The 15,996-nt window shown below is 50.1% G+C and overlaps 6 protein-coding genes across 6 annotated transcripts, besides 2 other annotated features; 2 read left to right on the forward strand and 4 right to left on the reverse strand.

Annotated features, from left to right (window-relative positions):
• Positions 1 to 53: 53 nt before the first annotated feature.
• Positions 54 to 90: a microsatellite.
• A 174-nt stretch (positions 91 to 264) lies between these two features.
• Positions 265 to 2,827, reverse strand: FPSE_03896 (uncharacterized protein; the record flags this gene model as incomplete). Its single annotated transcript, XM_009257014.1, has 6 exons — positions 265 to 381; positions 450 to 2,099; positions 2,152 to 2,236; positions 2,293 to 2,388; positions 2,448 to 2,494; positions 2,774 to 2,827. The coding sequence occupies 6 exons, from the start codon at positions 2,825 to 2,827 to the stop codon at positions 265 to 267; spliced, it is 2,049 nt and encodes a 682-aa protein (XP_009255289.1).
• A 30-nt stretch (positions 2,828 to 2,857) lies between these two features.
• Positions 2,858 to 2,930: a repeat region.
• Positions 2,931 to 5,118: 2,188 nt separating this feature from the next.
• Positions 5,119 to 6,279, forward strand: FPSE_03897 (uncharacterized protein; the record flags this gene model as incomplete). Its single annotated transcript, XM_009257015.1, has 1 exon — positions 5,119 to 6,279. One exon carries the CDS (start codon positions 5,119 to 5,121, stop codon positions 6,277 to 6,279), a length of 1,161 nt encoding a protein of 386 aa, XP_009255290.1.
• A 107-nt stretch (positions 6,280 to 6,386) lies between these two features.
• On the reverse strand, positions 6,387 to 9,366 carry FPSE_03898 (uncharacterized protein; the record flags this gene model as incomplete). Its single annotated transcript, XM_009257016.1, has 3 exons — positions 6,387 to 7,260; positions 7,316 to 9,083; positions 9,168 to 9,366. The coding sequence occupies 3 exons, from the start codon at positions 9,364 to 9,366 to the stop codon at positions 6,387 to 6,389; spliced, it is 2,841 nt and encodes a 946-aa protein (XP_009255291.1).
• Positions 9,367 to 9,893: 527 nt separating this feature from the next.
• Positions 9,894 to 10,491, reverse strand: FPSE_03899 (uncharacterized protein; the record flags this gene model as incomplete). Its single annotated transcript, XM_009257017.1, has 5 exons — positions 9,894 to 10,048; positions 10,104 to 10,218; positions 10,273 to 10,298; positions 10,357 to 10,419; positions 10,476 to 10,491. 5 exons carry the CDS (start codon positions 10,489 to 10,491, stop codon positions 9,894 to 9,896), a joined length of 375 nt encoding a protein of 124 aa, XP_009255292.1.
• Positions 10,492 to 11,317: 826 nt separating this feature from the next.
• On the forward strand, positions 11,318 to 12,029 carry FPSE_03900 (uncharacterized protein; the record flags this gene model as incomplete). Its single annotated transcript, XM_009257018.1, has 4 exons — positions 11,318 to 11,404; positions 11,464 to 11,593; positions 11,649 to 11,909; positions 11,965 to 12,029. The coding sequence occupies 4 exons, from the start codon at positions 11,318 to 11,320 to the stop codon at positions 12,027 to 12,029; spliced, it is 543 nt and encodes a 180-aa protein (XP_009255293.1).
• Positions 12,030 to 12,954: 925 nt separating this feature from the next.
• FPSE_03901 (uncharacterized protein) lies at positions 12,955 to 14,856 on the reverse strand (the record flags this gene model as incomplete). The annotated part of the gene is made up of 3 exons (XM_009257019.1): positions 12,955 to 12,966; positions 13,019 to 14,762; positions 14,822 to 14,856. 3 exons carry the CDS (start codon positions 14,854 to 14,856, stop codon positions 12,955 to 12,957), a joined length of 1,791 nt encoding a protein of 596 aa, XP_009255294.1.
• Between the last annotated feature and the right edge of the window lie 1,140 nt (positions 14,857 to 15,996).

Genomic DNA, 15,996 nt, shown 5'->3' on the forward strand with positions numbered 1-15,996 from the left:
ATTCAACCCTACCACGGCTATATAGATCATAGAATCGTGTGGCAGACAGTTACCACAGCAAGGCACGGCACAGCACGGCACAGCACAGCATACCAGTTCATTGTTCTAGAAGATTTAATTTCATCTCGTAGTACGTCTAAGTTGCTCGAAATCCACAAGGCCTTGCTCCAAAGTCCATCATCATAATCATTCTGTCCGGTCTTATTTTGTACCGGTATTTTTACTCTTTTCCTTCGTTTCTTTTTACTCGTTATATTATTAGATCTAGATGATCTGCTGGAAGGCGCGGTTGATGGGAGATCGGACGTTGGGAACATCCTTCCAGAAGTCGATGGTGGCAACGGCACGCTTGGCGATACCCTCGGGGGTGAACTCGAACTTCTATAGTAGGGGTCAGCAACATGTTCGACTAGATCTAGATAAAGAGCGGGGGGACTTGCCTTGTAGACATCCTTGTAGGCACCAGAAGCACCGAATCGGTTGATACCAAACTGCTCGTGAGTGTAGCGCTCCCAGCCCATGGTGCTCATGACCTCAATGGACAAAGAGGGGACACCGTCGGGAAGGACAGACAGGCGGTACTCCTTGTCCTGGAGGTCGAAGGCCTCAAAGCAGGGCATGGAGACAATGCGAGCCTTGATGTTCTTCTTCTCCTCGAGGTACTTGGCGGCGTCGACGGCAATGGAAACCTCGGAACCGGTAGAAACCAGGGTGATGTCGGCACCCTCAACCTCGTGCAGGACGTAACCACCCTTGGCGGCCTTCTCGATGGTAGAGCCCTCGAGCTGGGGAAGGTTTTGACGAGACAGAGCAATGATGCTAGGGGTGTGCTTGGAAGTCAAGCAGACGTAGTAAGCACCACTGGTCTCGTTACCGTCAGCAGGTCGCCAGACCATGGTGTTAGGGAGCGCGCGGAAGTGAGCAAGAGTCTCAATAGGCTGGTGAGTAGGACCATCCTCTCCGAGACCAATGGAGTCGTGAGTGGCGACCCAGATGGTGCGGACGCGAGAAAGAGCAGACAGACGGACGGATCCGGCAGCGTAAGAAACGAAGTTCAGGAAGGTACCAGAGTAGGGGAGAATGGTACCGTAAGCAGCCAGACCGTTGAGAATAGCGCCCATACCGTGCTCACGGACACCGTATCGGACGTATCGGCCAGAGTAGTCACCGAGACCAGTGGACTTGGGCTGGAAGTCGACAGCCTCCTTCCAGCGGGTCAGGTTGGAGCCGGTCAAATCGGCGGAACCACCGAAGAGCTCGGGGATGACACCCTCGATCTTGGCGAGGACGGTCTCGGACAGCTTTCGCGAGGCAATGGCGGGGTCGGAGGGGGTGTAGACGGGAAGGCTCTTCTCCCAACCCTCGGGAAGCTCGCCGGTCAATCGGCGGACAAGGTCGGCGTGCTCCTTGGGGTACTGCTCCTTGTACTTGGCGAGGAGCTGGTTCCACTCCTGCTCACGGGCGGCGCCCTCAGAGGATCGCTTGCCGTAGAAGTCGTAGACCTCCTGGGGAACGGCGAAGCTCTCGTCGGGGTTGAAACCCCACTTCTCCTTCAGCTGCTTGATGTCATCAGCCTTGAGAGGAGAACCGTGGACACCGTGGGTGCCCTGGTTGAGGGAGCCGAAACCAATGGTGGTCTTGAGCTGGATAAGAGTAGGCTTGTCAGTTACGGACTTGGCCTCCTTGATGGCGGCCTCGATGGCAGCAAGGTCGTGGTCACCGTCATCGACCTTGATGACGTGCCAGCCGTAAGCCTCGTATCGCTTGGGGACGTCCTCGGTGAAGGCAACAGCGGTGTCACCGTCAATGGTGATCTGGTTGTCGTCCCAGATGGCAATGAGGTTGCCAAGCTGGAGGTGACCAGCCAGAGAGCAAGCCTCGCTGGAGACACCCTCCATCAAGCAACCATCGCCGAGGAAGGAGTAGGTGTAGTTGTTGACAAGCTCAAAACCGTCCTTGTTGAAGGTGGCGGCAGTGTGAGCCTGAGCCATGGCCAGACCAACAGCGTTGGAGATACCCTGGCCAAGAGGGCCAGTGGTGACCTCAATTCCAGGAGTGTCGTGAGCCTCGGGGTGACCAGGAGTTCGGCTGTCAACGGACTGTGAGTGCTGTTAGCATATAAGGGCGAAAAACGAGACTTGGATCACATACTCGGAAAGCCTTCAGGTCATCGATGCTGAGGTCGTAACCGAAGAGGTGGAGGATAGCATACTGAAGCATGCAGCCGTGTCCGTTGCTAAAGGACAAAATGGTTAGTGGATGAGTGGGTGCAAACGGCTTCAATGAACTTACGAGAGAACGAAACGGTCACGGTTCAACCAGTCGGGGTTCTTGGGGTTGAAGTTCATGAACTTGTTGAACAGAACGTGAGCAACTGGGGCCATTCCCCTGTAAAAGCAATGTCAGTGTGTATTCTCATCGTGTAGACGCAGATTGGGTGAACTCACATGGGAGCACCAGGGTGTCCCGAGTTGCTGTGAGCGGTCGCATCGGCCTGTTGAGCTCGTTAGTTTTCATGGCTCTTTCGCGTAGCTCATTCTCCAGGCCCTGCGGAGCTATCGGATTCAAAGCGAACATGTCGAATAAACACCAAGCTACCAGAAACCAAACTATGATGGTCTCTGCGATTGATACTTTCACCACAATGTTGCTTGTCGCGCATTCCTCATGGTAAGAAATGGCGGGGCAGCCGTGGCGGGGTAAAAACCCATTCAGTGAGCTCGATGGGTGGACGACAGAGCAGCAGGGAAGAAGAGAGGGGAGTCGAACTTACCGCGAGGACACGGATGGTGTTGATAGCCTTCTGATCAAGTTCGCCGTAACCCATTTTGACTGATTTATGAGTATTTGGATATATGAAGAAGAAGAAAGGAAGAGGAGGAGAAGGAGAAGGAGAAGGAGGAAGAGAGAAGAAAAGAGGAAGGAGAAGGGAGTGGAAGGTACTTGGGTGAAGGTAGAATGACGGGGAGATAAATCGGAGCACATCTGACGTCTACCTGCCACCTACCACTACCACGCTCCAACTACAACTCAAAACAAGGGTGGAGGGGTACGGGGACAGACAGGTACGGTAGTGTCATGAAATGTTAGTGGTCTCCAGTTTTCCCAGTCTTGTAGAATAATTCGGCCGGGTGATATCCCGCTGCTATACGTGTTGACATGGTGATATCTTGTATGCTATGGATGTCTACATGCCTAAGGAGAGAGACTTGGGCTGCAACTTGAGTGATATCTTACCCAATTCGTTGCTTGGGGGTGCGTGAAGTTGTTGATTTGATGTCTGTGGTCTCATCATGCCGCCGTGCCTTTGGGTTTCAAAGCATACGAACAAGACAGCCCTTCCTTCTTGGCAAGTACAATAAATCCAATGCTAGTTCTTGTATGTAGGAATGTATATGCACCAGCCACCTCAAAAAGGGCAGATCGACAGCTTCACTTGTCGAATCGAATTCTCACTCAAACTCAGATTTCAGTATGTATAGCCATGTCCCTCAACCGCCGCCGTCGCCGCCGAACGAGGTCAAATCTGGCCGGCGACACGCCGAGTGGATCTTCCGGTGGGGGGGAACAGAATCAGAATAGATGGGGGGTATCATCAGTGACGCCAACCCTGTGAAGGTAAACAAGGTGCCCCTCCTTACGTCTGTTTATCCTCTCTCATGATAGCTGTTGTTATTGAGGCTTGCTTGTTAATGCAATTCATCTCGCTGAGTAAAAAAAAAGTATACCTCCCAAGTCCAGTCACAAGCTACAGATCCAACGCGTGCCCAAACAGACCCATTGATCTGGTCAAGACTCAGGGTCCTCTTTGGTCTTGTCTCACCTTTCAGAGAGGTACATACATACGGGACATCGCCAGCTCGCCCAAGGATATGGACCCTCTTTAATCAGCATGAATTATCCATGGATCTCCATAATGGCGGCACTTCTTGCAACAAATTCTCGCTGCTGTGACGTCGAGTGGCCATTTCGTCATTGCATTGCATTGCTCGAGTCTCTATCCTCTACTCTATCCAGCATGTGAACCGTGCATAGGTAGCCATATGCTTTGCTGTCGATTCTTGGCCTGGATATGAAATTTTCTTGTAGGTTGTGTAAAAACACCATATATTCCTAAACGCGCTTAGCCAGGTGACTACTACTGTCCGTACCTTTCTTTTATTTCCCTCAATCGTACAAGCTGCGGCTGAGTATCGCCCTGGTTAAATTTAACCGGCAATTAATAGGCAAAAATGTTTCAATGGGCCATCTAGAAACTCCAACGAGTTTTGAATTGGTACGCCTAAAGCATTGAAACGATACCCCCAACGAGGGGTTCAAAAGACAAGAGAAGAGGGGCAGCAGCCCACGTCCGGTTGCTCCTATTGATTCGGATACAATGCCGTTTTCAAATTCTGCTTCTGCCAGAGGTGCGGCTAATGGTATTCCAATGTCACAGCCGTAACTGGTTGAGTAAGCTAACGACTTTATCGACCTTGAAATTTGATGGGGAGCGATACCGGTCTTGTCTATCTGTCTGTAGTCGCAGAAAAAAAAAAGAAAAAAAAAAGAGACGAGATGAGGAGACAAGGCAGCCAAGAGGTTGAGGTGTGGTAGCTACATGCAGCACTTTTCACCCCAACGCGGTAAAGGATAAACTATCAATGTTTATCAATGATGCCGTAACTGCTGATGAATGATATGACATTTCTATCTAAGAGCTTCGACTTTCCCAATCCAAAAAGTTTCGCGGCCGCCCAGCAGTCGTGACAAATATTTGACAAGAATCCGAATATGATGTGATAATGTTCACGAGATTGATTGCTAATATTACGAATCTCTGCCATATCAATTGCTAACTCACTTACACTCACCGTTGGTTTCGCTGTCTCTCACCGAAGAACCGCCAGCTCACTTACTCAGTCACTGACTCTCCAGGTAGGGCAGCCTTCGATCGAAGTGGGGGGTTTTCGATTCCATCGGTCAAACATGTCCGAGATTTTCCCCCTCCAGTATCAAATTAACCAACAACTGCTGTGACGTTGCCGACGACAACCTCGAGTTTGTTTACTCGCCAATTAAATCCAGCCAATGAGCTAAACCCTTCCAAAGATCTCAGAATAGAAAGAGAGAAGAGAAATGGTCAAGAAAACTGGTCCTTCCAAGAAGGCCGCTTCCTCATCCAAGCAGAGCAGCAAAAAGTCAAATGCCCCGCCAGAAGCCTCTTCACCAGCTCTTCAGAGCGAGGAGCAGCAGCAGCGTCTTCTAGATATCTTCTCAAATGCTTTCAACAAGACGCTCACTTCGGATGAATTCACAACGACGCTCCAGGAGATAAAGCAGGCCTTGTTTAACAGGGAATTTGCTACCGCGTTTGGGAGAGAGGACTATCTTGAAGCCTATGCTGCTCGATGGAGCCCCACCCGAGCCCTTTGCTATGCCACGGTGTTGCTCAGCATCAAGCGCCACCTTAACAAGATTTTGATTCCTAACAAGGAGACACCGCGAGAGGAGTCTGAAATTGGCCAGACCAAGGGCGAAACGACTAGTGACGAAAACGACAAGCTGGAACAGGATGTCGCTGCTGGAATAGAATCCATCAAGCTTGACAGCACTTCTCCTTCACGGAATGCCTCTTTGCATATGTTGTCCATCGGCGGTTGTGCGGCCGAGCATATTGCTTTTGCTTCCTACATCCAGACCACTTCTACATATGGCCACTTAACGCTCTTAGATTCAGGTCCTTGGGCACAGGTCGTATCTCTCCTGGAATCAAGTACTATCAACCCCCCACCGATCTCAAAGTATGCTTCTGCAGCTCGTCAAGCAGCCAACCGTCCGATGCTAGGAAAAGATCAGCTTTCTCTCGCCTTTGTCCAAAAAGACGTTTTAAACATCGACCTTGATTCCCTTTCAGCTCAGTGCGCTGACGGCAAGACATCTATCCTCTTGACCATGCTCTTCACGCTTAATGAACTGTACACCACGGCAGGGATCGGGAAAACGACCAGGTTCCTCAAGAACCTAGGGCAAGTCCTTGCTCCGGACAGCCTGGTCCTTGTGGTGGATAGTCCAGGCAGCTACTCCGAAGCAGCCCTGGGTAAAGAAAAGAAGAAGTACCCTATGCAATGGCTACTGGACCACACTCTCATCGAGACCGAAACTCCTGGATACTCGTGGGAGAAGCTGCAGTCGGACGATTCCACATGGTTTCGTCTTTCAGAAGACTTATCGTATCCGATAGCCTTGGAGGATATGCGTTACCAGATGCACTTGTACCGCCTGCAAAAACCAATATAATCAAAAGTGCCATTTTGGGCAATGCATTGGTATTCTTTCTTGTATTATCTATGCCGTTATTACGTATACTTTGATTGTTTACGTCGCTTCTCGGGTGATGGGGCCAATCAAGCCCACACCATCTTCTTGAGCGAGTGTCCCAGCTGCTCTAACAACCCCGTATTCTTCTTCGCCTCCTCAAGAGAAATGATAGGACCTGTCTCTACGAGAGTCTCGTGCTCCTCGCCTGGCTGTCGTGGATGTCTTTCCAGTGCCAGCCGTTCAATATCACCACATATTGTGGACACCTGCTGAGTTTCTGTTTGCTTCGGGCCATCGTCACCCAAAACAGCGATGGATGAGTCCGCATTGGTTGCCTTGAAGACAAGACGGCGAACGCTTGGCAACGACGCAGACGAAGTCTTGCTTGTAAGCAAGTTTGCCAGACTGACCGGTAAGCTCGCATCCTTTTGCTCGGCTGGGCTAGCCTTTCCTGCCATTGTGCCGTGGCTTGATAGGGTTCGTGTGTTGGTACGACGAATGTCACTCTTGCCGGGACTGTACGTCACCACGAAGCCGGCGTTCTTGACCTCGTCGACGTGAGACAGAGAGATTGTCGAGGTGATATAAGTCCCGTACTTGATGCCCGTGACACTGTCGAGCTCAACACGTTCGAAAGAGGATACCTTGTCGGATTTCCAGTCAAAACGGCATGAATAAAGAGCCGCGTCTGTCAGCAAGAGAACAACTTCTTCCAAAGGCCAAGACCTAATAGCGTCGGGTGTAGTTGGACTCAGGAGTACCCATCCGCCATGAAACTCTTCCTTCTCGTCGGCGATCACCCGCTTCTGGCACAGTTCAACGGCTAGTTCTCTCATCTTGGTAACGGATACCGCTGGGTCCTTTGTCATCATATCGCTTTCAAACTCCTCGAAGATTTTCGCCGTCACGTTTCCGAGGAGGAAATCGATAGCTGCTTGGCTGAAGTAGTCATTTACCATGCTATTTTGGTTAACAAGAAATCAACACATCAAGGGGTTGTGGTTCATAAACATACCCACTGTAATATCGAGCAAGTCCGAGGCCCAAATCGTTCAAAGCCCCACGGTAATCCCTCTTTCGCGTTCTCGTGTAGTCACCCTTCATCGCCGCTGTTGACGCATACTGTTTCGACACTGCATCGCCATTGTCTGCCCAAAGAGTATTGAACCAAGCTGTCACCTGGTCAGTCTGTGCACTCATGTCAAATCCTTCCTCCTTAAGCTGGACTTCAAGCATATGCTTTGCGAACGAGCTTTGGCAGACGTTGGTGCGATCAAGGCAATCCATGCAGTTGGTTCGGAAGACGCCTTTCTGCCTGGACACCTGATTACCATCCTTTTGTACGGTGCTGCCAAAGCTCTCAATCTTATCTCTAAGTTGATCCAAAAGCATGCTGACGTTTTCAAATTTCATGCCTTTGCAAGCCGCGTGAAAGTCAAACCACTCGAAGGGTATTTTGTTATCTTGGCTTGCTTCCTTGTTAACTTCTTCTACTGCTTTCTCGTATGCACCACCAATAATTGATTCAACCCCGTGTTTTTCCACAAGGTTGACTATTTGGAGTTGGCCATAATTTCTAGACAGACTTTCGAAATGCCTACGACACGCAGCTTGGTTGGCCTCCTCAGAGTGTTGCTGTATAGGCGTGGGCTTGAAAGCATATGGAGACTGTTTAAAGAAAAGAGGGATGCTGCCTCTTACTTGCAAAAAGGAGTAGACATTTGAAGACGGGTCCCATGTAGGCGTGGAGAGTAGCTGTTCAGTCTCTACCATGTTCGCAACGAAGCCATCCTGATCAATGCCACGGCGCAGATATCGCAGACCAGCTCTTTTGGTGGAGCGGCGCGAAATCACTGTTATGAGATATTTTCTCTCCGAAGAACGAAGATCGATAGATGCTCTAGAGCTTCCAAATCCCGGAAACTCTGAGTGCTCTTTTGTAGGCGAAAGATCGGAAAGCTCGACGGACTCCTTCCCCTTGTCGTCGCTCTGGGGAGGCTGGTTATCAACGATGAATGTCTTTTGTCCCACGAAACCCTGCATCAACGGTAACGCCAGATAATCTTGCCCACTAGATGTGAATGGCTGTAGGAGGTTACGGTTCCAAAAGAACGCCTCATCGACTTGGTTGTGCAAAGGTGTCTCAGTATTCTGAGGCACGGATCGTTCATCGAGGGAGCGAGTGAGGTCAAAATCATAAGAGAAGTAGAAACTTCGAGATGAGCCGAAGAGAACCTGGGCAGTTCGCAACAACTTTGGCAATAGTTCGGGCTCACTGGGCGCAACTTTGTCGAGGCTCTCTTGCACCTCGTCTGACGAGGACTCGGCTGCAGTAGAAGCAGTTTCCGGCACCTTTGGAGCATTGCTCAATCCCATGTTTCTCTTCTGATCCAAAGTCCAGCCACTTCGACTAAACCAACGTTGCGCAAATCGACCATAACTGCCCCTTCTGCGAATTACATCTTCAGCAACACGACTCCTGGCAGAACCTGGTCTTGCATCATCGTCATCGATAATAGCATCTTCAACTTCGTCTGATGCTCTTGAAGGAAACTCTACTTCTTCTTCTTCTTCGCTACTATCGCTCTCGTCGCCCGAGTCTCTTGCTTGGCGTGATATGTGATCCGAGGTTCTCTTTATTGCCTCCTCGGCGCCTATTTTCGATGTGCATGGTGTGATGGCAACTTCGGTAACGACGTAGATGGGATGGCCACAAATCTGTGCGACTTGCTGGCGCCGGGTAATAGTCACAAGATAACTTGACTTTGATACTGTGATGAGACCTAGAATAATAGAGCCAATTAGTCTCCATCTTACATGACATAGGACAAGCTGTTATATAAGCATGGGGCCACGAGATCTCGTACCAATCACCCCGAAAGCTTCAAAGGACGGGTCTGGTTTTGAATCATCTAATCCATATTCGCGTTGGACACGAGAAACTGACGCGTCGCCGTATTTAACTCGCACCGGTTGGAAAGGTCGTTGGCCCTTGGAAGAAAGAGGCTGTATTACAAGCCCATCTATCGCTGCGCAGATGAGGAGCTTGCGAGCGATGGCTGGCATTGTGCGGGGCACGCAACTTTTTGTCGGCGATGATGTATGTGCATTCAGAGGCAACGACAGGGGAGTGATAACAGAGCGATTGACGATCAAACAACAAAATGAGATGCAAAGTTGAGTTACAATACAGCTGCAGGAGGAGCCAGGGAAAGCTACAGTTCACTTGACAGAAATCAGACATGACCGCATCAGCTTAATCGATTTTTGGCAGTGGAGACGTCATAACTTGGCAGTGCTGTAACCACTGTATATAGCGCCAAAAAGCCGCCGACACCGCATTCGCATTGGAAAATAGTTCGACATATCCACTTTGGCTCGTTTTCGTATTTAGCGTTCGTCGAGACAGTTGATGATATTACTATTCTACCCAAAGGCCCAATTTCATACACCAATTATTGCACCATATGACTGAGCCCGAGTCATCAAAACTCGGTAACATATCTAAGCTGCAATAAACAGCCCTTGAGAGCCGGCTGCCCAGACGAAAAAGCTTTCCATCTTTTGCTTTCCTCCTCGACTCGTTGGGTATCTTAGATAGCGAGGCGCTCGACCTTGTCGCGCATGGCTCGGATCTGGCCGGCGAGCTCGCTGGCGTCGTTGCTGGTGATGCTAGCAGCAATGACAGCACGGCTAACACCACAGGCACGGCCGAGGTGCATCTTGCTGCTGACATAAACGTAGGGGACTGGCGGATGTAAGTTAGCAAAATGCAAACATATTTGCTCCATGATCGTGCTTACCGTTCTTGTCTTCGCAGAGAAGAGGGAGGTGGAGGAGAATGGCAAGAGGCTGAGTGTCGGCGGCGAGGACGACAAGCTCAGAAACACCACGGTTCAGGGTCTTGGTGGCCTCGTTCTACAGCGTTGTCAGTAAAAGTTGAGGGAAAGTTGCAAATCAGGTATCACTTACGGCACCCTTCTTCAGCTGGCGAGCGTCTGTTTAACAGCGCATTAGCAACAACCTCTCAAACGAACTAGCCCAGAGAGAACTTACGCTGAGAAGACTGGACAAGATCGAGAAGCTCCTGCTCGAGCTTCTGATCGGCAAGGGGCCAGGCTATCAAATAGGTTAGCGCACCGTATATTGTAGCTTCGAGGGAGGGTAGATCGTACCAGCGCTTTCAGACATATTGAAGATTAAAACCGAGGTTTATGTTTAGGAAAGATTCTGATGGCGGGCGGTCAGTGACTGATTCTGGGCGTAACGGTCGGGATTGGATGGCCAGCGATGACTATATCCAAACATACAAGATGGTGATTCAGGGTTCCTTGCGTTGGCTCGCCCTGAGGACTAAGATTAATTTGATGGAACGTGGTTGGCGATGTATCGACAGAGTCAAGAGAAGAGGAAGAGAGAAAAAAAAAAGTTAAGAAGTGTATGCGCCGAGGCGGAAAATTTCAGATGTGGCGCCGAGCCTTGTGTGGCGTTGAGATGCGAGGCTGTGTACAGAGTACTCAACACCACCCAAACTCCTCAATCCACCGGCCAGGGACTAGCGTGTCTGGTCTATCTTTAATCCGAAACAATTGGAACCCCCGTGGCGTCTTAGGTAATGCTCCCCCGTGCTCTCCCTCCTACCAGAGTACAGCAAAACTTGCCGCCAACCAGACGCCAACCTGGAATGAGACCTTAACAAGCACACCTTACTTCGACATCTTCGCCTTAAGAAACCGACCCGTTATCCAACGACTTCATCTCCCGACAATTCAGCTCGTCTGTCGTTCCACGAACACTTCGCCTTCTCCAACACTTCCTTTTTCGATTCACATCTACTCCGTTTTCGCGTAACAACAGTCAAGATGGTCAGCGAACTTTGGTATGTGCTTGCGCGCCTCCTTGCCCCCATCATCATCAAGCTCCCTCTGCATCACAAGGAGCTCCAGGCATCATCGTTTAACGCGAAAACCTGCCGGAATGGCCTCGCATTACATTACAATTGATGATTGAAGCTAACATGCGCGCCTTTGTAGCCCCGTTTACTCGGTTAGTCCTCCACGTCATCCGTACCGTCGACGTCACCTCGCGACGCCCATCCTCCATCGTGAGGCGGTCGACGATATCGGTTTACCATCAAAATGCATATAACTAATCTTCATCTAGCCCTTCTTCGGTGCCATGGGCTGCACCTGCGCTATTGTCTTCACCTGTCTCGGTGCCTCTTACGGTACCGCCAAGTCTGGTGTTGGTATCGCCGCTATGGGTGTCCTCCGCCCCGACTTGATCGTCAAGAGTACGCGGCCCATCTGAAACGACATTGGCGATTCATCCAGTGCTAACTTGTGCAGACATTGTTCCCGTCATTATGGCTGGTATCATTGGCATCTACGGTCTCGTCGTCTCCGTCCTTATCTCCGATGGTCTCAAGCAGGACTTGCCCCTGTTCACTAGCTTCATCCAATTCGGTGCTGGCCTTTCCGTCGGTCTTGCTGGTCTCGCTGCCGGTTTCGCCATTGGTATTGTCGGTGATGCTGGTGTCCGAGGAACTGCCCAACAGCCCCGTCTCTTCGTCGGAATGATTCTGATTCTCATTTTCGCCGAAGTCCTCGGTATGTTTCGTCGCGCTTGCTCAGAAGCTTCCAAATGTCTAACACTGTTTTCTAGGTCTTTACGGTCTTATTGTTGCTCTGCTCATGAACTCCAAGGCCACCGTCGACGCTGTCTGCTAAACGGCCAACACGACACGGCCTGCTCAGAACCCAGCTTGACAAGAACCTACTCAAACACACGAGCGGTTCTGAGACATGGCACAAATCAATGAGATCATATATGGCGTTACGAATTTCCCTGCTTCTTCATCCGGACATGGATTCAAAGCAGGGAATTGGAGACGTGGGCGCATGGTCAGGTTCGACCTTGCATCTGCCCTGTTTGTGCACGGAAATGGGATAATGGATTCGAGCTCTTGTTATGTTTTTACTAGTCGGAAGAGGGGGGTGCTGTCATGCAATGAGAGAATGGTTTCTGTAAAATACTGTCAATGCGCGTGTTTTTGTCTGGGTGGCTTCTCACATAGATGGTGAAGGGAACTCGATTAACCAGTGTATGCTATTGCTAATTGTTCCTCGCACTGCATCTAGTTTTGTTTATACAGGTTGTAAAAAGTCAACACAACATCTTTTGTGCAACGTGAGCGTTAGGAGGACCGTTGATAGGTACGTCTTTATCCAGGCGGTTGTCACGACGGCAACACTGTCGCAGGCTACGATTGCCTTGCCATATAAAATTGTGCATTGTTGAAATAAGTTTTTTTTTTAAAAAAAAAACCAACAGCTGCCTAATAGTAGCAAATATATGCAAGCAAGTATAATAATTACAAAGTCTAAGAACCCCCAAAGGAAGTCTAATCGTTTCAAAAGTTATTGGAGACCCGTTTTCCAACCTTCCTAAAAACCTCCTCATATTACATCTCTTCGTCTCTTCATGCGCAAATTACTCCGTTGTTTATCATGTGGCGTTTGATGCATAAGTCCAATGCATACTTGCATCCTCGACAGAACACCCTCAATGGTAACTATAATCATTGAGCGACAAGATCTATCCTCCAGGAAAAACTTCAACAGCCCTAACAAGGTTGTTTCCAATGGAAATCATTTAGATGACGTACTGGAGAATGTTAGCGACAAGTCAACAAAGCCGGTTTTGTAAATAGACTTACAGGAATAAAGAGGTAAGGAACGCGTCGCTCATACTCCAGCCAGGCGTCGCCGTACTTGCGACGGCAGCGGTGGATGTCGCGGGCAGCTCGGTGGGCGATCATACAGCAAAAGAAAACCGGATAGAACCAGGGAAAGGGGCTCTCGAAACCGGTGATCAGACCCCAAGAAACGGCAAACCACACATCGGCAGTGTAGTGAATCTTGCGAGCAAGACCGTACCAACCGTCAACAAGGATAGTTCCTTGGGGAGAGACGATGGTCTTGGGGTTGTGGATGGTTTGCCAGGGGACCTGAGGGAAGGTATTGCGCAGAACCAACTTGCCCTTCTCCATGGCGCGGAAGCGGTTCTTTTGGCTGTTGCAGCTGTCCCACACCCAGTACCAGAAGAGGTAGCCAACGAACATGGCAGCCAGGATACCGCGGTTCCAGCGGTACACATCAGGGTGGTGGTTGGCCAGGTAGATGGTGCAGTGGCAGTAAGAGAGAGGAACACCAGCCAGGTTCCAGAAGATGAGCATGAAGCCCCACTTCTCGTAGTACATATCCCAGGTAGTGATGATGAGCTCTTCACCCTTGGCGCAGGCGTTGGCGTAGAGGAAGTGAGCCATGACAAGGAACCAAACCTCGCCAGAGACGTAACCGTACTGCTCATGCTGGCGAGCGGCGGTACCAAGACTGAGTATGAGGAGGATGTACCAAGGCATGCGAACCTCGAAGAACATCTTGAAGTCGAGAATGCCAAACATACGGGGGTTCAGCTCGGCACCCATGAAGAAATCATAGATGGGGTATCCAGTCATGCGGTGCTGCTTGCCACGCCAGAGAGCAGAGAGGTAGGCGGCAATGCTAACAAGGAAGCCGCTCAGAATGGCAACGGACAGAAGAGGGCCAAACTCGTCAATGGCAGTGTACAGAGGCCAGAGGCCAGAGTAGTGCAGACCAGCAAGGCAGGCAAGGGTGGTGTAGAGACTCCAGTAGGCATTGCAGTAGTAGGGGAGTTGCTTGCCACCCTCATGAGGAAGAGGCTTACCGTAGCCCCAAACACCAGGGAGGAGGCAGTAGAAAGCACCCTCAACAATGAGATAAGACCAGTACCAAGCCCAGACCTGGAGACGGGGGAACGCGCCGGTGTAGACAAGGTTGACAAGATGGGCACCAAACTCGCCCCAAGACTGACCCTCAGTTCTAGAGGGGAACTTTCCGTCGTAGTAGGTAGCACCAATCCACATGTACCACATGAGAACGGGAAAGAGTGTCATCATAGCAGCAGTACCAAAGGAGCCACCAAACTCGACCTCGCCGGAGTAGTCGACCTTGGGGTCCTGGCCAGGTCTCCAGCCATCAACGACGTGCGGGTCGTGGGAAACGCCCTCGGTCTTCTCCATGACGGCCTGGATAGGGGCAGCACCGTTGGATGTGGCATGGCCATTGGTCGCATGTCTGTTGCCGTTGGCGTGACCATTGGTATAACCATTGCCATTACCATTAGCATGGCCGTTAGTCTTACCGTTGGCGGCCCTGTTAACAGCTCCCATGTTGTCGGAGTCTGTGTCAGAGTCGAGCTCCTCTTTGAATCTGGCGGTTCGTCGACGTGTAGGCTGTGGGAGGACTTCTGTAGGCTGGGGGAGTATTTCAGTAGCAGAATCGGTTTCGACGTCTGAAAGAGGTTGAGAAGTCTGGCGGCGCGCTGAACGTGAACGACGAATAGGGGTTTCTACCATGCCCTCGAAGAGTTCCTTCTTCCTGGAGACGCAATGTTAGAAAGTTCTTGATGCAATTGATGAGAACAAAGGTAAACGAACCTAGGGGTTTGGCGTAGAGAATATCTTGACGACATTTTGAACTGAGGGTTCAAGCGAAGCCTTATATATGTGTTCCGTACGTAGAGACGACCAAGAAAAGAGACCAAACGGTTCGAGCCCGATTGACAGTCAGGCTTTGACGGCAGACAGTGCTTGTCCTTGTTCTTGTCTCACAGTGCGTGCATAAAGCAGAGACTACGAGAGGGTCTTGTCAATGCAAAGAGAAGCAATTGCACTTTGGTTGACGAAAGATGCAGACGTGGTACGTCGCTAGAAAACAAACAAAACCACAATAAATTAGTTGTAGTTGGGCTACAGGGGGAGGAGCCAAAAAGAGGAGCGAGCGGTGACGGTAACCTCCAATCGAGGACTAGGGCATTGAAAGAAAGGTGCCTAAAGAGGTATCCAGTATCCGCCGATATATTAGAGGAAGAGGTTCTCTTCTGAAGGATCAGGGGGGATGATCGGAATCAGTAAGAAGAAGGAGAAAAAACTAATTAGAAACTAACTAGGTAATGGAAAAGAAAATTAGTGGAGGGGCGTGCGGCCAACATGGAAGTTTGGGCCATGTTAGAGGCAAAGACAAACAAAAACAACCTCTCTAGGTCGCGATGGAGAGAAGAGAACAGAACCCGAATAAGAGAAAAACGTGTTGTACTATTGGCGCGCTCGCTCCTTCTGCACTTCCGATTCAATCTCCCTCAGGGGATCCAGCCAATCGATGTTGACCTTTGACAGGCAAAGTAGTTGATCCATGCAGACGGAAATTGAGGTACCTCAAACTTTGGTGTGTCCTCACGAGATTATCAGGTACTTCACCTCATCAGCCCCAGATAATCCTACGCACCAATCATGTATCACAGCACTAATGCACGATTCGTATAGCGATTCGACAGGGATCTCATCTTGATATTGACGTTAGATGACAAACATTCCCCCAGACAATATCCGTAAATGTCTTCATCTTTGAGCCTCATCGCTCGCTTGCATCCGCTCCCATCCCTTACACGGACAAGGGTCTGCTATACGAATCGTGCATGAAGCTAAGCCTCGACTTGGTCAACTACATTCCATTCTTCTACCGTGAAACATCAACTTCCTCCACAAGTAGCATCTACTTTTTGACTCGGCATCGTGATATTGCCCGTTTTCCCGATTCAATTTCCATTACTGGG

This window comes from Fusarium pseudograminearum, chromosome 1 (genome assembly GCF_000303195.2).
Source record: "Fusarium pseudograminearum CS3096 chromosome 1, whole genome shotgun sequence".
NCBI classification, from domain to species: Eukaryota; Fungi; Ascomycota; class Sordariomycetes; order Hypocreales; family Nectriaceae; genus Fusarium; species Fusarium pseudograminearum.